Source organism: Panthera uncia, chromosome D4 (genome assembly GCF_023721935.1).
Source record: "Panthera uncia isolate 11264 chromosome D4, Puncia_PCG_1.0, whole genome shotgun sequence".
Taxonomy (NCBI): Eukaryota; Metazoa; Chordata; class Mammalia; order Carnivora; family Felidae; genus Panthera; species Panthera uncia.
In genome coordinates, this window is record NC_064807.1 from 31,634,305 (window position 1) to 31,659,382 (window position 25,078).

The window sequence follows — 25,078 nt, forward strand, 5'->3', positions numbered from 1 at the left end:
ATCAAGAGTGATAAAAATAAGATTCAGGTTGCAATGGATTCCAGGGTTAATGGGAATGAAAAATGTGGGAGTACTTTTCTTTTTCCCATATCCTTCCTCTCCTTCATGCCTTCTATCATGCAGGAGCAGGAATATCATTCATCATTTGAGAGTGACAGAAGTCAGCAAACATTGAGCATCTGCTCAACTGGTGTTTTGTTCTAGGAGAAAGACACTGGCCTTTGCCACTAAGGTGCTTGAGAGGAGAGCAGGGAGGCACAAAGGTGAAAAAAAAATTAAACTCTGAGTGCCATGGTGGAGGTCTGTATTCCATGTGGGTGATACAGCAAAAGAGGGAAGGGGAGGCTCTCCCTTGGGGTGACTCAGGGTGAGCTTGGAGAAAGGAGTGTTTTTGTTGACTGGACAAAACTGAGGGCTTATAAAGCTAAGAAAGAGGGGATGGAAAATAGTGGAGGTGTGAAATAGCAAGGACACTGGAAAGAGCTTCAAATGATTTGTTAAAACCAAAGAGCAGGTTTGATTGGGACATCTGAAAAGTTGTCAAGATTGCAGCAGGCCTGTGTGCCTTTCAGAGGAGTTTGGCTTCTGTCCTTCAGGTTACAGTCAGCCATTGAAGGTTCAGGGTTTTGTCATCATCAGCTGTAGTTCGCAGAGATGACTTTAGTATACTGTGGAATGTAGTTTGGAAGAATGTGGGGAGCACACCTGTAGTGGTCAGTTACATTTTAGTGGCTCAAAGGGCAAGCTGCATCAAGGAGACACACCTAGTGTCTTACGGTCATGTGTCCGATTTGAAGAATTTTTGTTACATGTGTAGTGTATGGAGAAAATCTTTTTGATGATCAGCTTCTAGAGAAGTTTCATAAATATCCTTTTAGAAGATGACTTTAGAAGAAGTGTTGGGTATGTGATTTTGTCATAGGGTTGTGTGGACCAACTGAAAGACTATGTCAGAGATATTCATTTTCCTTATATGTATGTTTATGTTTGTAATTACATTTGTTTATATGTTTTCTTTGAATAGATGATTGAACCTCAGATTAATGAGCTTTAACTTCGATACCAATTTTTCAGAAAAGGAAATCTGGATGTATATCTCCATCCATGTCTAGCCATTGTGGGCAAGCATATACTTGTTACATGTGTGCAAGCATATGTTTGTACATGCATGGGTGTGTATGATTGTTATGGGGGACATGGCCCTCTTGTCTGGTGTATGTAGATGGGTTTTTTCCCCTTTCTGGGTATATTTGGTGATACAAACTGGGGATTAAAAACTGCTAAGAAGTGGCCTGTTTATAAATAAATTGGATGATTGTCATTTAGTTTTGCTAAAATTTTATCTCCCAATTCAGTTGGAATAATTTCATTAACAGCGCCTTAAGGAACAGGATGTATGGTTGAATTTTCTTTCAGAGAATTGCCTAGTTACATTGGATCCAGTTAAATTTTGCATATGTTATGGCATTAAATGTGGCATAAATGCCACATTAAATGTGGCATTAAATGCAACCAAGTGTGGTGTTAGGTAAAATGAGAAAAATTATTTTAGTAAAAAGTAACTTGTACTTCATATATATCATATATATTGAGCTAGTAAACATAGCATATGTAGGTCTTAAGGATAACATCATTTTTACTTAAAACATGAAATAATCATTTAACTATATTTTTAATATCCTTAAATTTCCTCATTAAACTGTTTATAAGATTATTTGTGTAATAAATTTTGAGATTGTTTAAAATTTTTAGTAAGTTCACCATAGATAAGTTCAAGTATTCCACTTTTGAAAACACCAGGAACTAGAAATGAGCATTTCTATAGCAGGGTGGACATTTTTTTTCTATAATCAAGATTTTAAAAGTCATAAAATCACAAAATCAATAAACAGGTCTTTCTTATCACTGGTAATTTTTTATTTAAAATCTTTTTGAAGGGCACCTGGGTGGCTCAGTTGGTTAAGCATCCGACTTTGGCTCAGGTCATGATTTCACAGTTTGTGACTTCAAGCCCCGCATCAGACTCTCTGCTGTCAGCTCAGAGCCTGCTTCAGATCCTCTGTCCCCCTGTCTCTCTCTGCCCTTCAAAAATAAATAAACTTAAAAAAAAACTACTTGAAAGGTATAATGTTCTTAGAAATATTTGGTGCAAATATGAATATTGCTACAATAATTTTGTGTTTTATCCTGCTGTCAATAAAAACATTTTAAAAGGTTAAAAAAAGCACAGCAACCTAGGTCTTCTTAAAAACAAAGGCCAAACTAACCAACAACAAAACATAAAACATACAACCAAAAATAGTCCTGGATTTCTGGGGTGCTGTGAGTGTTGGAAAAGAGGTTCTAGTCTTCCTGCTGTGGCTAACTGCCTCCCTTCTCCAAGTAGTTTACTGGCCTTGGGCCTTTGTTCCCTAATTTGTAAAATGTGGTTGGGATGGTGAGCTGCGGTATTGAAATAGGTTAGGTTAAGTTTATTTTTCTTCTGTCTAGTGTTCAAGGGATATGACTCTGTGATTAGTTTTCTGATTTCAGTATGTCTAAATGGAATTTGGCATTGTTGTTTTTGTTTTTGTTTTACATGACATTGTCTTAGGACAATTATAAGAACAGTTATAAATAACTAAGAACAGTTATAAACCTAAAATTTTTATTTATGTTTAAAATTTTAGGTATGCAATACCCCCAGAACATGGAAAACGACTTGAAAGACTAGCTCAAGGTAAACTTGCTTTCTATGTTTCTCATCTAGACAGATTATTTGTTTTTGAGGTATTTTTACAGGTGGTATCTAACTTGGTTAGTTTTACTCTTTTTAAGTTAATGACTTTTGAATGTTTTTCTAATAGAACAATTAAATTTTTTTTCACATTACTGTGTGAATATTTTTTCCTGTTGCATAGTCTTCATGATTATTTTAGTTGGCTGCTTAGTAGTTCATCAAGTAATTGCACTTAACTATTTTGATTATTTCCAATTTTTTCTCTTTTATATAATTTTTAATACATATATACATATATATAACTTATTTAACATTGTGCTAATAATATTTTTCCCTTTTTTATTATTAAAATTTTTAAAAAAATGTTTATGTTAGAGAGAGAGTACAAAGTGCGAGCAAAGGAGGGGCAGAGAGACAGAGAGAGGGAGACACAGAATCTGAAGCAGGCTCCAGGCTTTGAGCTGTCAGCACAGAACCCAATGTGGGGCTTGAACTCATGAACCGTGAGATCATGACCTGAGCAAAAGTCAGATGCTCAACTGACTGAGCCACCCAGACACCCCTGTTTTTCCTTTTTTAAAGTTACACTCTTGAGATGAATTCCAAAGATGCTGCATATCAGGGTGCAGGTATTTTATGAGTACTTTTCATGTTGTCCTATCATTTCACCAAAGGGTTGTGTTAAATCTCTTTCTGACTCCTGATTTGGCACCCTGGGTTTGGGGTTACTCTTATGGAAGTATGAAGATGACATAAGCAGATAAGCATGAGGGTATATGCCTTCTTAGACTGTCAAGTTTTTTTTTTATGTTATTTATTGAGAGAGAGACAGAGACAGAGACAGAGTGCAAGCAGAGGAGGGGTAGAGAGAGACACACACACACACAGAACCTGAAGCAGGCTCCAGGCTCTGAGCTTTCAATCACAGAGACTGATGCGGGGCTTGAACTCACAAACTGCGACATCATGAATTGAGCTGAAGTCGGACACTCAACCAACTAAGCCACCCAGTCACCCCTTAGACTGGCAAATTTAAACATACCTTAGTGGAACTTGAATTTTTATTTTTTGAGGCTTTGTCCAACTTCATATGGGCCAGAATGAAGAACTCTATTAATGGTTTCATTGTGTACCCACTTGTATCACAGAAGGCGCTTTCCTCTTTTCTTTTCTGTGTTTAGGACAGAAAAAAACTTGCCATATCTGTTAATACAAGGGAGGAGAACCATATTCACCCACTGCCAACCTCATCTGTTTTCCTTGACCAAGGAAGAAGTAGACTGGTAGTGACTTGTTTCTAGGGGAAAGTGGAGTTCCATTTGAGTGACAACTAGTCTAAGACATTCTGCTTTTATCCAGGATCGAATCCTCAGTGACCATTGTCCTTTTAGTCAGGTGCTGATCTGTTTTATTGGTGTTTTAGGTTTGCCTTTTAGTAGGAAAGGATTTTTGTTCTTGCATTATGTATGTTTTCATTTGATAATGAAATGGGGACACTGAAAAATCCCTTTCATTGACTTGACAGTTTTGAACAGAACTTGTTAATGATATCTAAAAGTTACTTTCCCCCCAAATTATAGGAGAGTATTAGAAGGAACAGTTACAGTATCACATTTTTCAGAAGCATTATTATAATTTTGGCAGGCTAATAACTATAAAGTCTTAGTGTTTTTACAATGTAATACATTGTAGTAATAATAGCAATGTAACTGTAATCTTGAACTTTGTTAGGGACTATTTTCATGAATATTAAGGTGGATGAATCCTGGTTCTGGATAATAGATTAGACATAGCTGAGAAAATGATTATCATAATCCTTAAATACACAGGCAGTGAACTTTGTGCTAAATCTCTACGCTGAGCTATCCTCTTCTCTATAATAATTATTCCACCATTTTCTGTTTGCCTCACCACCAGAGAACTTTTAAAATGGAGCCAATGTAAACTTTACAGTATAGAGTCACACACTAAAATTTCTGCTATAAATTGTCTGCGAATGCTTTGACATAAACTGTCTGAAAATGACATTCTAGGAAAGTGGGTGCCATTTGTTTAATCAGTAAGAGGTTAATAAACTTGAAGGATGAACAAGAATTTTAAATCAATCGCATGTTTGTTCAGAACTGTTTTGCAGGATTATTTTGAGAAATGACACAGGGAAAAGACCCAATAGACAGTAGAGGAATCCCATCCACTGACCAGATGCCAGCCAAATTAATTGAATTCTGCTAAATAATTAAAATGATAAAATAATGCAGTAAATGTGATGGAACATTATAGGATGTCTAGGTCAAGGCAGCACTTGATACATAAAATGAAAAGCAGCCTGGGATATTTTCCATTATCTTGTCTGCACATCATAATTATCACACTTGCCTTTTATGCATGAATGCTTTCATCTTTGGTTTCCATTGAAATCTTGATTGACTGTGGCACCTACAAATATTTTATCTGGGAGACATTAAGCCTGCATCTAATAAAGCCAGGATTTGATTTTGCCCTTCAGCTGCTTTCTCGTTTATATAGTTTTTTCCCCAATATTATGTAGATGTAAGTATAATAAAAAAAACTCAAGTGAATTGTTGCAATTCTTATACTTGTTATGTTTGCCTGTAATGCCATTACATTCTTTCTAATTTTTGGTTTGATACAACTGAATGAAAGATATAAAGGAGAATAGAGATATAATGTTAAATCATGAATGACAGTTTTGAACATTTTCACTTTTTAGATCGTCAAAATCTCATCTATTTTAGAAATAAGACAATATCTTTGCTGTTCTATTGAGTTAAGCAACATATGGATTAAAATAAATTGGGAATGACTAAAAGTTTTTGTGAAGGACTGTAGTCCATTAGTTTTTTGTTGTGAATAAAATGCCAGCGTTAAAAAAATTGAAGATGACTTACTGTGGTCAAAATATTGGTTACTGGGAAAAGAATATGTGAGTTAGGGCTTTGTGCATCTGAGTTTGGAAGTATGAATGATCAGCAGGAATCTTGTTTCAGATGACAGTGTGGTAGAAGTGAATAAATTGATTCTTATACTTGTAGCAAGTATTTTAGTTGTGACTTATTAAAACAACATTTAGCAACAAAGAACAGAAGAGTCATTGTTATGAAGGATTAATTTGCTTTTTTTAATAGTTAGTTTTTAAAAATTTGGGGTTGTGTGTGTTTTAATGACTAGTAGCCTTAAATTTAAGCCTGTGGAGCAGAGAGCCTTAGCCTGATTTCAGAAGGGTCTTGTGGGTGGGATACAGGCAGTCTGTGGACTCTGAAATTATACTCAAAATTGGTCATTTATATGGATTTCTGGGAAGCCATCTTTAAATCCCTTCAGAGGGTTTGGCCTGAAGAGATTGTGAACCTGCTGTCAAGAGACTAGAAGAGCAGCAATAAACAACAAGTCATTTTAGTTTTATGAACAGATTCTAAATTGATCTGTTCTCATGCCTCTGTCTTGGAATTAGGAAAATATACTTTTATCAGATCTCCAAATCATAAATACATTATTCCCTTAAGCATTCATTTAGCTAATGGTCTGAAAATATCATATTAAAATGCCTCGTTTTGAAAGACTAATAAATAAAAACACCCCTGTGTGTAAATAGTCAATTTTAAGGGACCCCCTAAGCCATAAAAAATGAAGTTCAGTGATATACTCTCTGCCTTCATGCCTAACTCATGCCTTAGGCATGGAGATCAATGTGTGGTATGTCAGGGTATGTTATTTTCATCTTTCTATCAGCTGAGTTACATTAAGAATGGTGCAACAGGCCCTAAACTTAATTTCCTCATAATTTGATGTCAGATATCACTGTCCATGTTTAAATATATCTGAATATTTTATACCCAGCTATGTTCCTAGAAGGATTTTAGACATTGGGAAATGATACATAACATACACCAAGCTAGCATAATTTGAATGTAGGATGGAAGACAATTTTCTAAAAAGTGACAGCAGAGAATGGGAAGGAAGAATTCGGGAAGGGAATGTCAGCTGTCAGGGAAGAGTTACTATGGAGGGAAATTAAGAGTACTTTGATTCTGCATGATGGAAGCTGAGCCAGGAAAATTCTGGTTAGCTTGACTATGACCTGTTTGAGCTCAAAGTACTTGGCCTGGGGAGTCCTTGATCTATGCCTGTGTGATCCATGTGTCATGTCAAGGGGACAGAAGTGGGATCTGAAACAATGTGGTCTTAGGAATGCAATAAGAAACCATATGTAATGACCTATATACTTGTTAAATTGGGTAGAAATTTGAACCCTAAATGTTCTGACAGCCAGCTTGAACTGGAAAAAACTTGACTATTACATAGTGTACTGTGTTCAGGAGATAAAATAAGGTGATTGTTTAGGAGACTCACCATCCTTCTCAAGACCATGATCAGTGTGAATATCTCCTTGTGCTCCTCTGGAGTGCTCCATGGAGTTCTGTCTCTACTAGTAGTGATGTTGGTGGGTCATGGGACACTTAAAGCAGAGTGAAGCCTGTTTTGATAGATTATGAGACGCTTAGAGGTGGGTGAACCTTGCAGTGTGATAATTTTCTACCTAATCCAAATTAAATGGTAGCAAGCACAGAGAGGTCAACTGTAGCTTAAACCTCTAAACTTGATATTTTAGGTAGGGATGTGGGTAAAAAGTACCAAGTTTTTCCCCACATACTGTAGCTCATTGGTTCTTTTCATTAATAAAGTTGTTAAGAAATTTCATGTGTAAATTTAATACATCTATCTAAAAGCACTTCTCACAGAAGTCAAATTAATTGAATCCTTCTATATCCTTTTTCTGTATTCTTTTCCTTACCATTTGTTTGTATGGTTGCTATATATTTTCAAGCCTGTTAGTCATATGAATATTGCAAAAACTATTATAAAAACTCTATCAAAGCATACTTGGGTAAATTTCAATTATATTTAAATTAAATTATCTTAAAATCTGTTGCTAATGTGGGCAAAAATTCTACATGTCTGATTTCTTCATCTTTCCTCATTCCTTTCTTCCCTTCATCCTTTCCTTCCTAATAACTAATTTAAACTTCTCCAAAGTAGTGTTCTCAAATCCATAGTAATAGTTACTAAACTTTGATTTTTAATCTTTTTCCAAGGCTCAAACTTTGGTGATTTAATAGCAACATTATGGGTTTAGTTTGTCATATGAGATTGGAATTTAGAAGGAATTCCTTTGTGGGGCGCCTGGGTGGCTCAATCGGTTTAGCGTCTGACTTCGTTTCGGGTCATGATCTCGCGGTCTGTGGGTTCAAGCCCTGCATTGGGCTCTGTGCTGACAGCTCAAAGCCTGGAGCCTGCTTCGGATTCTGTGTCTCCCTCTCTCTCTGCCCCTCCCCCGCTCATGCTCTGTCTCTCTCTCTCTGTCAAAAATAAATACACATTAAAAAAATTAAGAAAGAAAATAAAAGGAATTCCTTTGTAACAGCCAATGTGTTAGAAAATATAAACCAATGGACAGTTTGGAGAAATTTTTATCTGAAGGAAAGAATACATTTTTAGAGTAGATCTGCTCTATCTCTAAAACAATTTAAAAACATTTAATGATTATTTTGGGAGGTCAGATTAATTGAGGTATAATGTGCTTACAGCAAAAGTGACTCCCTTTAAATATACAGTTCAGTGAGTTTTGACAAATGTGTACAGTGGTGTAATTACCACCATCATCAAGATACAGATCATATCCAATTCCCTGAAAAGATTCTGTTGTGCCATTTCCCAGTTAATCCTTCCCCACAGCCATTGGCAACCATTAATCTGATTTCTGTCCCTAAAAATAGAATTTTACAGTATGTAGACTCCTTTGTCTTCTTTCACTTAGAATAATGCTTCTCACATATGATCATTTTTCCATTGGATACTGGACATTGTATTCAATGGATGCAACCTGATCCTTGAGAGGACTTACGGGATTCTGCACTACCCATGCTGCACAACTCCTAGCAGTATTTTGTAAGTCTTTTTTTTTTTAATTTTTTAATGTTCATTTATTTTTGAGAGAGAGACAGAGAACAGGTGGAGGAGTGGCAGAGAGAGAGGAAGACACAGAATCTGAAGCAGGCTCCAGGCTCTGAGCTGTCAGCGCAGAGCCCGATGCAGGTCTCGAACTCACAAACTGCGAGATCATTACCTGAGCCGAAGTCAGATGCTTTACTGACTGAGCCACCCACAGTACTTTATTAGTCTTAGCAAAGGTTATTATGGGATACTTTTTGGGCTTTAGGGCTTTGTTGGGAGCTCTGGAGTACATGCTTTTTATCATACTACATTTTTATCCTCTAACATGTTTGGGCTGAAAGAATGTTCCAAAGACCATCGTTGCTTGCTTACCACTATAAAGTATCTTAAAAAACAAACAAAAATATTGTCTTTATTTTATTAAGGAGTTGGCAACTGGTAGGGTCCTATCTTTGTAGATAGTATAAATGAGGTATAGATCATATAAATCAAGTTGTTTAAGCAGCCTATTATAAGTTTGTATTATTGCTCTTCCCTTCTCTTGGATGCTATAACCACAAGAGTTGATTCTTCTTGAAATATATATTTAAACTGTTTTGCTCATTGGAAACTTAGTTTGTTTTTCCAAACTATTCTTCCAGTTTTTTTTTTCTTTTATACCTCCAAATCAGATACCATTTCATTGGGAGTTCATTGATTTACCTGTCACAGAAACCCTAATGTGTTACTTGTGGACAGGAGTTGGTATGGGGGAAATAAGTTGTAAAATGGTTGTCCTTACCAATATCCATAGCTTGGAGTGTGAAATAAGTGATTGTCTTCTCAGTCTGGTCTTTCTAGTTGTATAGGGTTTTTACATTAGAGCTCAACTGTGAGTATTAATTTGGAATCCAGGCTGAATGTTGATGTTTAATTTTAAAACAATAGAGTTAGAGAACAATTGGAAGAATCTACAGGTGAATACGAAGTTAAAAGTGAATCCATATGGTTTAACTCAGGTTGTGCTTGACTGTTAGAATTCCTTTTTGGGGAAGAAGTTTGTTACTTGTGACTAGAACTGTTAGGTTTAGGTCAGAAGGCCCAAGAGAATGATACAATTTTTTTTAACCTTTTTTTTGACGGTTGCTTATTTGGGGCGGGGGGAGGGGGGATGAGTGGGGGAGGGGCAGAGAGAAGGGGAGATAGAGAATCCAAGCTCCACACTGTCAGTGCACAGCCTGATGCGGGACTCAAATTCACAAATTGTGAGATCATGACCTGAGCCGAAATCAAGAGTCAGATGCCCAACTGACTGAGCCACCCAGGTACCCTGGAAATGAGACAGTTTTTAAAGCTTCGTAACCATTGACTTTTCATGAAAACACCCCCAGTCAGCTCTCTAGATCTCTTGGGACTGTGATTCCCCCTTCTCAGCTAGGAGGCTGCAGAGACAGTGGAAAAGGAAGATTCATTGAACTAACATGGTGACTGGAGTCAGTATTGTTTAAACGAGTAATAGGGATAAAAAGAATGGTTAATATTTACTGAAATTTACTGTGTCAAGTATACTAACAAGTTTTTTTCTCCCTTTTTTCTTTTCTTTTCTTTTTTCTTTTCTCTTTCTTTCTTTCTTTCTTTCTTTCTTCCTTTTTTTACTGTTTGCTGAGTATGTCTTACATACTTCATTTTTATTTTATTTTTATTTTTAAATTTACATCCAAGTTAGTTAGCATGTAGTGCAATAATGATTTCAGGAGTGGATTCCAGTGATGCATCCCCTATGTATAACATCCAGGGCTCAACCCAACAAGTGTTTTCTTTAATGTCCCTTACCCATTTAGCCCATCCCCCCACCCACAACCCCTGCAGCAACCCTCAGTTTGACCTCTGTATTTAAGAGTCTCTTATGTTTTGTCCCCCTCCTTGTTTTTATATTCTTCTTGCTTCCCTTCCCTTATGTTCATCTGTTTTGTATCTTAAAGACTTCATATGAGTGAAGTCATGATATTTGTCTTTGTATGACTGACTAATTTTGCTTAGTATAATACCCTCCAGTTCCATCCATGTAGTTGCAAATGGCAAGATTCATTCTTTCTGATTGCCGAGTAATATTCCGTTGTATATATATACACCACATCTTCTTTATCCAGTCATGTGTCTATGGATACTTGGGCTCTTTCCATACTTGGGCTATTGTTGATAGTGATGCTATAAACATTGGGGTGCATGTGCCCCTTCGAAACAGCACACCTGTATCCCTTGGATAAATACCTAGTAGTGCAATTTCTGGGTTGTAGGTTAGTTCTATTTTTAGTTTTTTGAGGAATCTCCATACTGTTTTCCAGAGTGACTGCACCAGTTTGCATTCCCACCAGCAGTGCAAAAAAGATTCTCTTTCTCTGCATCCTTGCCAACATCTGTTATTGCCTGAGTTGTTAATTTTAGCCATTCTGACTGGTGTGAGGTGGTATTTCATTGTGGTTTTTTGATTTGTATTTCCCTGATGATGAATGATGTTGAACATTTTTTTCATGTGTCTTTTAGCCATTTGGATGTCTTCTTTGAAGAAGTGTCTATTCATGTCTTTTGCCCATTTCTTCAGTGGATTATTTGTTTTTAGGTATTGAGTTTGGTAAGTTCTTTATAGATTTTTGATACTAACCCTTTATCTTATATGTCATTTGCAAATATCTTCTCCCATTCCGTCAGTTGCCTTTTAGTTTTGCTTATTGTTTCCTTCGCTGTGCAGAAGCTTTTTATTTTGATGAGGTCCTAGTAGTTCATTTTTGCTTTTGTTTCCCTTGCCTCCAGGGACGTGTTGAGTAAGAAGTTGCTGCGGCCAAGATCAAAGAGGTTTTTGCCTACTTTCTCCTCGAGGATTTTGATGGCTTCCTGTCTTACATTTAGGTCTTTCATCCATTTTGAGTTTATTTTTGTGTATAGCATAAGAAAGTGGTCCAGGTTCATTTTTCTTCATGTTACTGTCCAGTTTTCCCAACACCATTAACTGAAGAAACTGTCTTTATTCCATTGGATATTCTTTCCTGCTTTGTCAAAGATTAGTTGACCATATGTTTGTGGGTCCATTTCTGGGCTCTGTGTTCTGTTCCATTGATCTGAGTGTTTTTGTGCCAGTACCATACTGTCTTGATGATTACAGCTTTGTAATACATCTTGAAGTCCGGGATTGTGATGCCTCCAGCTTTGGTTTTCTTTTTCAGGATTGCTTTGGCTGTTTGGAATCTTTTCTGGTTCCATACAAATTTTAGGATTGTTTGTTCTAGCTCTGTGAAGAATGCTGCTGCTATTTTGATAGGGATTGCATTGACTATGTAGATTGCTTTGGGTAGTATTAACATTTTAACAATATTTGTTCTTCCAAAACATGAGCATGGACTATTTTTACTTTTTTTGTGTGTTCTTCAAGTTCTTTCATAAGCTTTGTATAGTTTTCATTGTGTAGATTTTTCACCTCTTTGGTTAGGTTTATTCCTAGGTATTTTATGGTTTTTGGTGCCAACAAGTTTTTTTTTTTTTAAATTGAAGTAAAATTCACATAATATAAAACAAACTATTAACCAATTTGAAGTGCACAATTCAGTGGCATTTAATATATTCTTTTTTTTTTTTTTTTAAAGTAGGCTCCATGCCCAATGTGGGGCCTGTGCTCGCAACCCTGAGATCAAGAGTCAGATGCTCTGCTGACTGAGCCACCCAGGCACCCCTAGTATATTCTTATTGTGTAATCATCACTTCTATCAAGTTCCAAGAAAATTTCATCACCCTAAATGGAAACCCTGTATCTATTAATCAGTCGTTCTCTGTTCCCTCCCACTTCTCCCTTGCCCCTGACAGCCACTAATGTGTTTTCTCTCTAGGAATTTACATATTCAGAATATTTCAGTATACATGGAATGATACAATATGTGACGTTTTGTGTCTGCCTTCTTTCACTTATCATATTTTCCATTTTATAGTATGTATGGGCATTTAATTCTTTTTTATGGCTGAGTAATATTTCATTGTGTGAATATTAACACTTTTTGTTCATCCATTTATCAGTTGATGGACAGACACTTAGGTTGCTTCTACCTTTTGACTATAGCTAAGTTATTTGTGCATTATCCTTTTGGTTTCCCGTAATGATCCAGTGAGGACAGCCATTGTAGGAAACAGTATGGAGTTTCTTCAAAACATTTTAAGATAGGGGGTGCCTGGGTGGCTCAGTCAGTTAAGCATCCGACTCTTGGTTTCGGCTCACATCATGACCTCACATTTTGCGAGTTTGAGCCCTGCATTGGGCTCTGTGCTGACAACCGAGAGTCTGCTTGGTATTTTCTCTCTCCTTCTTCCTCTTTGCTCCTCCCCTGCTCGCTCTCTCTCTCTCTCTCTCTCTCTCTCTCTCTCAAAATAAAATAAACAAAGTTAAAACAATTAAATTTATAACTACTGTATGATCCAACAATTCCTCTTTTGGATATATATGAAAAGGAATCATTGTTTAGAAGAGATCTCTCCACTCTCATGTTCATTGAAACATTATTCACAGTAGCCAAGATATAGAAACAATTTAAGTGTCCATTGACATTTGAATGGATAAAGCAAATGTGTTACATGTGAAGACAATGGAATTTCAGCCGTAAGAAGGAAATTCTACCATTTGTAACAACATGGATGAATCTTGAGTTGTTACACTAAGTGAAATAAGTCAGACAGAGAAAGACAAATACTAGATGATCTCACATGTGGAATCTAAAAAAACTGAACATACAGATACTGAGAACAGATTTTAGTGGTGGTTCACAGACATGGTGGGTAAGGAAAATGAGTTAAGGTGGTCAAAAGGTACAAACTGAAAAGTTCTAAGAAGAATAAGTTTTGGAGATGTACTGTGCAGTATGGTGGCTATAGTTAATATTGTATATGTGAAGGTTGCTAAGAGAGTAGATTTTAAAAATTTTTATCATATCGAAAAAACTGTATCATTGTCATTTATGATATATCATTTTTGATTATGATATGATAAAATTTATGACATTATAACTGTATCATTAAAATCATTTATCATTACAAAAAACTGTAACTGTATGAAGTGATGGATATTAACTAAACTTATTGTGGTAATCATTTCACAGTATATACATGAATCAAATTCTTACTCTGATACCTTGAACTTATACAATGTTACATGTCAGTTATATCTCAATAAAGCTGGAAAAAAAGAATCCAGTGAGGAAGATAATAATAGCATCCTAATTGTACAGACAGGGAAACTGAGGAGCTGAGAGATTACACGACTGTTCAAAGCTACATGAGTGTTGAAGTTGTGTTTAGAATCCATGTCTCAGTAAGACTCAGCAAGTTCTTAACAACTGCTATTCTCTCTTGTTTTGCTGGCCATGTGGACAAGGTGAGGGTGGCTTTAAATATTTCAAACAATTGGATCTTTGGTCTAAAACTTAGCTTTGCTATTTAATACCAGTGAAAAGGTGTGTGTTCATTCAGAGTGGTAAAGGAGAGAGGAAAGTTGGTGCTCAAGTAAGCTTGTGTGTCAAGCATCTGTAAGAGGGCATTGGATAAGGTTTATACAAAAATCCCATAGCATAGTTCATGTCTTGTAGTCTGTCTCTCAAATATTCTTACCAAAATATCCCTGTAGGAGAAAAGAGTAAAACCTCACTACCCCACAACACTCATGCAGATTTTGTGTCTTGCTTCCCTACCTGATATGTTTGTTTTTATGTAAGAATAAGCCAGGTGACCTAATGTGACAAAAGTAGTTGCTGCAGAAAGATGTGGCAGGTTTATTCTGTGTGTTCTACACCTGGCGTATTAGCTGGTGAAGATGGGTGTGAGGCGTGGCAGTGGGATGCTAGCTGCTGTTTCCACTACTAGATCATTGAAGGGTCAGTGTAGAAGTTTTTTCTTGTTGGAACTTCTTGATTTCCAAGATCATGAAAAGAGTGTGACTAGTAAACTAGAAAATTTTATGGAATGTTATAGTAGTGACATTAAAATATAACTTTTAGAGACCACTTCTTCCAAATAAATTATTCAAAACATCAAGAAAGCAAATACTAGAGTAGAAAAAATGCTTCTGAAAGGCATATTTTAAAGGACTTATTTGCAAAAATTTTAACACTTTTTTCTTTTCTTTGTGACTCTTGAAAAACTCAACTTGTCTTAAGTTGAATTTTTTACCCTAATGTTATCTTTTATATCAGAGGGTTTTTTTTTTATGTAGGTGATTCCAAAGCATTTTTTAAACTAATTATGAAAGACAGTAGCATTTCTTCAGCCAGCATTGCTCTGAGTTTTTAAAAATACCATTTTGTATCTATAAGTATTCTGATTATATTGACTTGCTTATATGTTACATAACATACTTTTCATACACTGTGGAATAAGCTATGTACTGCTGTAGATATTTTGAGGTAAAATTCATTTTGAGTTACATGCTTTGAACATAATTTGTGTTGTTTACGAGGTGTTTTTCAGTGATGTAAAATATAATTTTGATAGCCTGTTGTAAATATAAATTCTAAACCAATTCAAGTTTTTTAATATACTGTAAATTACCTTCCTCCAGTGGTTTTCCAATTTAAATTAACTTATGACCAGTCACCACATTGTTCAGGCCCTGATTATAAATCCATATCAAAAGAAAATTAAATAGACTCCTCTTTCTTCATTGATTTTAATTTAAAACTCAATTCATTTAGGATGCACAAAGTTACAGATTCGAAAAGTTTGCTAAATCCACTTGAATTGTAATATTAAAATGTTTCCATGGGTTGTGCATTTGGGGATGACTTTGCTGTGCTTTACTGTCGGTGGTGTAAGACTCAGGACTTCATATTGTGTAGATATGGCCATTACACTAGTGTGGTATTTTCTCTTCATTCACTGAAGTCTGCATTTTTTCATTGGGTTGCTTATTTGGTATAAAGTTTTATTTTCTACTTATGTATAATAAGTATTAACCATAAACAGAGGGCTGCATCAAATGACCATATAGGGCAAAATTATTCTTTTTATTCTCATTGGTATTATAGGGAATAGTAATAGTTCTGTTGTTTCCTTTGGCATATACTTTTTAATATTTCCAACTACTTAAAAAATTGAAGTGCAGACGTTTAAGCAGTACATGCTGCCTTTTTGCAGATGGTTCCTTATAACCTAATGACTATTTCTTGGCTGGCTGATTTATTTCCTTCTGATGAGCACATACTACATGGTAGCATCAATAAAGTCTTATTTACTTTAAAAATATTCTTGTGAGATACTTCCATGAGGTTAAAATGGTTCATGGAGTTAATGAGTACTGGTAATCCTTTTGTCAGATTCGTCACATGCTTGACCTATTTGTGTGTTGAAGCACAGAGTTCGATAACTGGCATTTCCAGTGGCTTTCTCTTCATTTTGGTAGTGGAGGAGTTAAACAGCATCTTTGCTTCTTCCCGCTTTGCTCATGTGCATCCCTTGTTTTCCTGGTGAGTTCTGTTTTCTGTCTGGGTTCTCTGTCTCGGATTCTTCTCTGTCTTTCCATGTGTGCCTTTCCCTTCTTGCTTTCCCACTCTCTTTGGCATGGTTGTGTTTCCTTATGACTGAGGAAGGTGAAGAGCCAGGGTCATGCATGCTCATTTTCCTCTAGCTTAGCATAGCTGAATTCATGAGAGTCTGCCTCAGCACTGCAGGGATGGAGTCAGTGGTAGAAAAAAACGACTCTGTTTTGGTCTGTAATATACTGTTGAGTGAAAGGGTTGCTGCATGTTAAGCTTCCTCACGTAAGGGACTCCTCAAAACATTGCTCCCACACAGGCTGGTGGAGCAGGTGTCCAAGCATTTGACTGGTGCTGGCCAGGAAGTTGGTTCAGGAAATTGATAGCAGCTAACCTTTTTTTTTTTTTTTAGTTTTAATTTAAATTCCAGTTAGTTAATATACAGTGTAATATTAGTTTCAGGTGTACAGTATTGTGATCCAACACTTTCATGCAGTGCTCCTCACAACAAGCGCCCTCCTTAATCCCCCTCATCTATTTCATGCATGTCCCCACCCACCTCCCCTCTGGTAGACATCAGTTTGTTCTCCATAGTTAAAAGTCTGTTTCTTGGTTTGCCTCTCCCTCTCTCTCTCTCTCTCTCTCTCTCTCTCTCTCTCTCTCTTTTTTCCCTTTGCTTTTTGTTTTCTTTCTTAGATTCCAGATATGAGTTAAATTTCCCCAAAGAACACAAAAATACCAATTTAAAGGGATCCATGCACCCCAGTGTTTATAGCAGCATTATCTACACTAGCAGTTAACTGTTTTAAATTGATCAAAAAGAAACACAGAAAGGTGGGAAACTGCTGTGTTTCTGTTCTTTGCCAGGCATTGGGACAAGTGTATCTGGAATGATCACTTCTAGGAGCCTTTTTAAAATGAGAGATTTCTTTATGAAAATGCGTATTTACCTTCCTAATCAGCTTTATTACTTTGCACATTCATCAGTTACAAGGCAAATTGAATTAAAATGTGTTCATTTAAATTTGTAAGGCTTGGGGCGCCTGAGTGGCTCAGTCAATTGAGCATCGGACTTCGGCTCAGGTCGTGATCTCCCAGTCTGTGAGTTCGAGCCCTGCGTCGGGGTCTGTGCTGACAGCTCAGAGCCTGGAGCCTGTTTCGGATTCTGTGTCTCCCTCTCGCTCTCTGCCCCTCCCCCGCTCATGCTCTGTCCTCTGTCAAAAAATAAATAAATAAACATTAAAAAAATAAAAAATAAATAAATTTGTAAGGCTTAGTAATCTTATATGTTATGAAAATAATTTTGGGAGCTCTTTTTGTAAAGAAGGTCTACCTTTAGTGATATACATATGTATTCCTTAGTTTTTAAGAATTCTGACTCTAATTTTTAGTACCGGAGGTTTTTTTTGATGGTGGAGTTGGTCTTTATTTGCATAAAGCTGTCATTCTGTGAGAATACTAGAACGTAAGGTTTACAAAACCTGTCTGAAATTTTATCATAATTGACATGTTACTACTTGTATTTATTATTTCCATTTAGGTTTTTTCCCAAGCAGTTCTCAAGGGTGTGATGCATTTCTTCGCCACAAGATGACACTGATATCTCCCTCAGTACTGAAGAAGTATGGTATTCCCTTTGACAAGGTATATTAGTATTACTCTTTAACATTTCATTTCGTGTGTGTAGTATTTATATTTAAGACAAGTGTAACACAAGCTAATATATCCTTGACTTCAAATATGAATTTTAGGATGTGGGTAGGAAAATTCAGATTTATGTTTTATAACCTGGCAATTATTTGTCTAAATACTAATTTGAAGTTACTTTTATTTCAGGATACATTTACTACTGAAAATAAAATGCAGAACATTCAACAAAATGAGATGTAGCACTTATACACTGAAGTCTTTTATAACATAAAACATAACATAATTTGTATATATGTGATCAATATGTGATTATGAATAACTATATATATATGATCAATTTTTTAAAAACAATTATTATTAGAAGTTTGGTTAGAGTCAATGATTATGACACCAGTATGTTGCTTCTAAACACATTCAGACATAGTACAATGAAAATTTCATTATGGATAAAATTGCCTGATGACTTAATCAGATATTGCTTCTTTGGAGTATTTCTAAAGATTAAGTTCTGTAAGACTCAGTACATGCTAGATTTTTCTATTTTTGTGTCCATGGGTAGTTATTGGGTCAGAATTATTACAGAGCATGAGAACTTTTATGTGAAGAAGCTAAAATGAAGAAAAAAAACAAAAACAAAAAACTTTTGACCAGATAAATAAAAGCTCCCTCTCAGAGGAGGATTTAGTAATTAGCTCCTTATAGAAACATTAATAAATAGCTATACCCTCTTCATCTTCTTTTTTTCTTCATTTTTAATTTGACTTTTCTTCCTATAATCTTTGCTGTTTTTCACCTCAGAAGTTTTTCACTTGTGACTAAATCTTTACCTCTTATTAATTTCAGGCCCTTAAAGTGCATTCCACCCCCAATCCCCAGCTTTGTTCAAAGTGGAATTTTTGCAAGGACCAGGAATCATTCTCCAGCTTGAGGGGAATCCATGCTCATGCACAAAGCATCTAGCTATATTCACGCATAAGATGAGACATATTTGTCTTGTGTGACAGAGATGCTGTCACCACTGTTTTACTCACATAGTCTTACCCATGACAAAAAGCATGCTTCTGAGATGTGCACTGTGGCAGGTGTGCACAGATGTGGAGAGAGGCTGGTCTTGAACTGCAGCGCTGTCACAGTGCCCACTGTTACAGAGGGCGGGGGGTGTGTCCCTGAGATGGGCCACTGCTGCTGTGGCGCTCTGTCTCACTTGCAGATACCTCTGGGCACTGGGTTTTTTAGTCTCAGACACATCATCAGTGAGTGTTTCTTTTAGGTGGTTGGCATTAGCTTGATCAGACACTTTTATTTAAGTTGGAGTTTTAGAAGACAGAGGAGAATGAGTGAACTAGGGTCTCCCAAGGATAGAAAATCTTTTATGATTTTAGGGCTGGTGATAGATAATTGATCAAGCTGGTCTTTGGAGAAGGGATTATGTGAAGTAGTAGGATTGTGGGATTGGTTCATTTCCCCAGGATGGAGGCTTTGGAACTCATAGCTCCTTTCCAAGCTTTGGGGAGAAGGAGGCAGGTGCCCTCCACCCCTTTCTGGGCTGTGGCTTCTTAATACTCCTTGGTAAATCACCAGATGGCTCTCCTCTGCTCTCTTGAGGGTGGGACATTTTGTGGCTTCTGAAGACACCAGTGCCTCATCATCTGATTGGCAATTGCAGTTTTTCATATGAAATACTGCCACTTCCCTTTCTACATTGATGAAGGATGTGTGATAACTCTGTGCTCCTCAAGAAACATATTCTCTGATAATGGTAATGTAACGTGGGACAGAGTAGTGTAGGCTTCCAAATTAAACTTCACAAATTTATTCCTGATTCTGTCACCTGGGAAAATTATGTAATTTTTCTAAGCCTCAGTTTCTTTAGCTGGAAAATGATGATAACAATAGTACCTACTTAATAGGGCTGTTATGAGGATGAAAAGAGATGACCTCTAAGAAGGGCTTTGCATAATATATGTTATACAGAACATATTCTTTCTCCTTACTTCGACCCTCTTTTTAGGCAGTTCTTTCACATTTGGAGAAACATTATTTTCCTCCTTCTTTCAATGTATTTGCACATAATCATATATATATGTACATATATATATGAAAAAGTATTTAATAAACATAATGTATGCTTTTAGATCATGTGCACTTTTCAACTTCCTTCATTATATGGAATTGTGGTGATTGTTTAGTTTTATAATAAAAGGGACTTATTCTTTTCTGTTACTCTATTTTCTGACCTGTATATTACACCAAAGGCAGTTAATTAGCCTTATATTTTGGTAAACTGGGACTGACCTGTTTCTAGAAATTATACAGAAGCATAAAATTTAGAGTCCCATTCAATAGAAACAGGTGCTCTTTTTCAACATGGCAAGAGCAAGATTTTCTAGGTAGAGTAGAAAAAGATTGTAGGTGGCATTCAGTGGAGCAGTGAAGATAGTCTCTTTATCCCAAAGGCAGCAGCTGTACCCTCTTCCCCCATCTATGTAGGGTTATAAACAGGTGATCAGGGTGAGTTTTGTTTTATCACAAAGTACAGGGAAGTGCCTAGTTTCCAAGCACAATTATAATTAATGAAATTCAGTGAGACCAGGAAAGGAGAGAACCAGGCTGTGTTCTCATGTGGCTCAAAATGATGGAACCGGAACCATGTTGAACACTGATAGCCATTCTCTGCCTGCCAGGTGGCAACTGAGTTGCTGCTCATTGCGATAGAACACCTGCTGGGCTGTCATGGGGGAGAAGATGATGAGATAAATTTCAGGATTGTTGGGAAAGAAAATACTTTTACAACATTTTAGCATCCCTAAAATGGCAACCGAGTTGCACTGTATACAACTGTTATTTCTTTATACAGTATGCCTCCTGAATGTTTACATACATGTACATACCCACATATTAATTTCTCAACATTTTAGGACTGAAAATGAACCATGGATAATAAATTTGATAGTCCATAATAGTATAGGTAAATTAAAAAAAAAACACCAAAAAATTTTGTTTTACTATTTTTCTATAGCTCATGGTGTATTTTGTGTGTTTTGGTAATTATAGAAAGCCATGTCTTTAGCCTAATAAATAGGAGTGGAATAAGTATATTTTTCATGTTGGTCTTTAATCTCTGACTGGTTTATTCAAGTTACTTTAATTATATTTGAAGATGCACTTACACATACATATTTGAATAATTCTTTGATAGAAATTTTACTATTAAATGGAACACAGTTAATTAAATGTTTTCTGAATATTATGGAAGAATAATTTGGTGAATACCACCAACTCTTTAGCAATAGAATTAATAGTAAAGCCTGTTGAGCATGCATTATTGAAGTTTTTTTTTTTAGCTCTAACAAACATCAGTCAAAATATGTCCTGTGAAATAACTCCAGTAACATGATTTTTTAAAGTATTAAAAATATGCACATTGATTGCTAATATGAACAAATTTACTTGGATAACTTAAAGACAGCTTCAAATAAAATAAAATATCTTTGATTATGGATTGAATGAGGGAATTACATTGCCAGAAGGTCACACCCTGTTTAGAAAAGTCTTTAAAGTTTCCTGAAAAACTATTGAAGGATTGGATAAAGATCTGGGGGAACTTCTTTTATACTAGATAGCTCTGATATCATGGCATTTTTTTTCTTTTTTTTAAATAGGAAATATATTTTAATTGTCTTTGCAATTTGGAAAGTCTGATAATTGAAAATATTATATGTTTTGTACCCTGCAGATCACTCAGGAGGCTGGAGAATTTATGATTACTTTTCCATATGGCTACCATGCTGGTTTTAATCATGGTTTCAACTGTGCAGAATCTACAAATTTTGCTACAGTCAGATGGATTGACTATGGGAAGGTTGCTAAATTGGTAAGTTATGCCTCAAAAATAAGGCATAAATTAAATGTGTATTCTGGTTATTGTGGTGGGAAATCTAAGATCATATGCAGCACTTTTTTTCCCTTCATTGATACTGTGTGCCTCGCACCATGGTAATTTATTTTCAGACTAGATATATTTGTTTTACATGGCATGTGTTATCATTTGTAGCTATAGTTTTCTGTTTTGAGATTTTTGTGGAGAAGTTTACTTTGAGAGGTAATTTTATGCAACTGATGTTTGCTTCCTTTCTTAAAGCCACCAATTATTTTTTTGTGAGATTTCCCAGTGGCTCCCTGTGGCTCCATGTTAGGTAAAGAGCCAAGTCTTTACCTAACTAAATATGGAATTTAGTTCCATGGCTTAGAAAACAACTACTTATAGATGAAAATGTCTGTAAAAATTATAGTAAGAGGTTGAGGGAGGGTGGTAAGAAGAAATGATTAAAACTTCCCTTAGTGCGGAAATAAATTTCTTGAAAGTAATGCAGCATATACTTTAATAAGAAATGTGTCTTTATGTTGCATTTGTACAGAATTTTGCATTTCCTGCTCAGTATATTTAATTTAGTTCACATACTGTGTATTTTCATTCACAAGAAACAACTTCCATTAAATTTAATTAATTTCCCCCTGTGGTGTTAAATAGAGGACATCTTCAAAGAGATGGTGGCTTACATTAAGTTGCTTTCTTTCCTATGGCTTTGAAGGCAAGGGTATAGGCTGGCAGAGGGCAGCTATGAATGAAACTGTGTATTTTACGGAGTGTGTAAAATTGACACAGATTTAGTGGAAAATGACATAACAGCTTATGTGGCTGTATCTTGGCCACTGCATGGTATAAGTGAGTGTTTTTCATTCCACATTGATAAAGCTTGTATGTGGAACCATTGTGAACTTAGAAATATATTCAGGGAAAAGAACACCAGGTTTGATTTACATGTGTATTTAGAAAATTACATAATATATTAAAATAAAAGTAGAGCCCTTTGGCAGCCTAGGAACCATTTGTATGGATTTATGAAAAAAGGAAAGCTCCTGCTATTAGAAGACTTTTTCTGTTCTGAGTAATTTCTATTTATGAGGGGTAATTTAGAAAGGAACAGAACTGAACTACTTCTTCCCATTATGGATCCTTCATATTATAATAAACCTAATAAAAAAAATAGGAAACTCAGTGTATGTACCTTGGCCAGCTACCTGCAGTGTTTTCACAGAGAGGTAGTGCTTGGATCTACATTGAAACAGAGCCATACACCCATAGTAATAGCAAGGTATGTTATTTTATGGTTTGCATTATTTTTTTTATTAACAATTTTTTTTTAACATTTATTCATTTTTGGGAGACAGAGCCGTGAGTGGGGGAGGGGCAGAGAGAGATGGAGACACAGAATCTGGAGCAGGCTTCAGGCTCCGAGCTGTTAGCACAGAGCCCAATGTGGGGCTTAAATCCACAAACCGCGAGATCATGACCTGAGCTGAAGTCGGATGCTTAACCAACTCAGCCACCCAGGTGCCCCTGTGGTTTGCAGTTTTAATCATTGACAGAGTAAGTCAGCTATCACAGCTGTTCGGTTATCAGAAAATTAGCTGGTGCTTGTTTACTCTGAGTTTCAGATCTAGTTCACGGTATTGGCCAGATTAGTTTCTCCTCAAGGCTAAAATGTCCTGGGTGGGTTTCCACATTTCTTTGTTAATGTAGAATGGGACTGGGGTGTGACCAAGTAAGAGAGGTGGGCAGTGGTCCTCTGAAATCCCAGCTGACAGAGCCTAGGATTGTGGGACTGTAAGAAGTAGTGTGCTGTGGTGGAGGAAGCAGGGATCTAAGGCCCAACTTTTCTTCTGGCTAGTCATATATCATTAGGAAAATTGTTTATTTTGTTTGTTCCTTCCTATATAAATTAGAAATACCTCTCCACCCATAGATCTGTTATGAGAGGAAGAAAACCTTGGGTATGTGGATATCCATTCATGCTGCATTGATTTGTATCATTCAATTTAGTTAAGGAATATGACTGTCTTGGTTCTGGAATTTTGCTAGGTACAAAATTGTTCAATGGCTATACTGCAGTTTTGGGTAAATAGTGCACTAGATTGCATGTGTTTGAGATGTTTTTAGGTGTTGTCTCCACCCTTTCCTTATTTTGGTGAGGTGGTGCTGCTCTGAGAAATGTATTTGTTTTCTATTGCTACTGGAGCAAATTGCCATAAAAGTAGTGATTTAAAACAATACTCACTTACCATCTCTGTAGGTTGTATGTCTGATATTAGTTTCACTAAGCAAAAATCAGGGTGTTTGCAGGGCTACATTTCTAACTGGGATTCTAGTGAAGAATCCATTCCCTTGCTCAGATTGTTGGCTGAATTTGGTTCCTTACAGTTGTAGGACTGAATTCCCATTTTTTTGCTGCTTGTCAGCCAGGTCTTTGCTCCTAGAGATATCTCTCATGTCCTTCCAGGTGGTCTTCTACATTTCAGAGCAGGCAGTCCACAAAATCCCTTTTGTCATATAAGATGACATATTTACAAATTATAGGGAATAGGACATGGATGTCTTTGTTGTTGGGGGTAGGGGTGCGAAGGTGGGGGCAATATTCTGTCTACCACGGAGTTCCAATTAATAATTGACATGGTGATATATTAAGAATCTACTTTGAGTAGATGTAACTAATTTAGTTATTCTGCATAAAAACTGGAAACTAGGGGCACCTTGGGTGGCTCAGTCGGTTGAGTATCTGACCTTGATTTTGGCTCAGGTCATGACCTCATGGTTCATGAGATTGAGCCCCGGGTCTGGCTCTGTGCTAACAAGCATGGAGCCTCCTTGGGATTTTCTCTCTCCATTTCTCTCTGCCTCTCCCTCTCTCAAAATAAATAAATAAAATAAACTTAAAGAATAAATAAAATGAAGTGAAAAACAAGGTTATTTAAACAACAACAAAAAACTGGAAGCTAAATTGTAATGGATACAGTTTTGAATGTTTCACTAAAACATACTTATGCTTTCTTAAATTATACCCCTCAATTTTAATATTATCTTGGCTATTCTCAGAAAAATAAATTATCTTATATTGTAGGATGCTGTGATGGCATTTTTGTGCATATGTTGGTGTCTTTATAATTTATCTGACACATTTTTATTGATCTCCAAAGCTGTTTCTTTACACACTCTTGTATCATGTGTATGTGCATGCTGTCCATGCATGCGTGTGTAGCTTTTAGTCTCGGGAAAATTTGTGCATTAGGCAGTTAGTTGTTATGTTTTTTTTTTTTAAGGACAAATGTATAATGGATTAATTATAAACTGCACTTAAAAGACTTGTGGCTTTGAGGGTGCCCAAAATTAATTCTTAAACTAACAAATTTTTGCCTT

General features: G+C 36.1%; 1 protein-coding gene and 1 long non-coding RNA gene across 21 annotated transcripts in view; one reads left to right on the plus strand and one right to left on the minus strand.

Annotated features, from left to right (window-relative positions):
* LOC125925679 (uncharacterized) overlaps positions 1–18,938 on the minus strand; it is a 45,134-nt gene extending 26,196 nt beyond the window's left edge. Inside the window, exons 1-2 of one of the 2 annotated variants that reach the window (XR_007458897.1) lie at positions 18,865–18,938; positions 7,091–7,214 (exon numbers count right to left, since the gene is read on the minus strand). This is a non-coding gene — a long non-coding RNA (uncharacterized LOC125925679). Of the gene's footprint in view, positions 1–7,090; positions 7,215–18,854 lie in introns of both variants that reach the window. The other variant, XR_007458898.1, reaches the window with a different exon arrangement.
* Positions 1–25,078, plus strand: part of KDM4C (lysine demethylase 4C) — a 432,339-nt gene that overhangs the window by 99,089 nt on the left and 308,172 nt on the right. For 16 of the 19 annotated variants that reach the window (XM_049634710.1, XM_049634680.1, XM_049634624.1 and 13 more), the window contains 3 exons: positions 2,670–2,719; positions 17,714–17,817; positions 21,560–21,697. In XM_049634710.1, the coding sequence (XP_049490667.1) occupies positions 2,670–2,719; positions 17,714–17,817; positions 21,560–21,697 (292 nt within the window). Of the gene's footprint in view, positions 1–2,669; positions 2,720–8,555; positions 8,679–17,713; positions 17,818–21,559; positions 21,698–25,078 lie in introns of those variants that run through there. The other 3 variants (XM_049634771.1, XM_049634751.1, XM_049634762.1) reach the window with 3 other exon arrangements.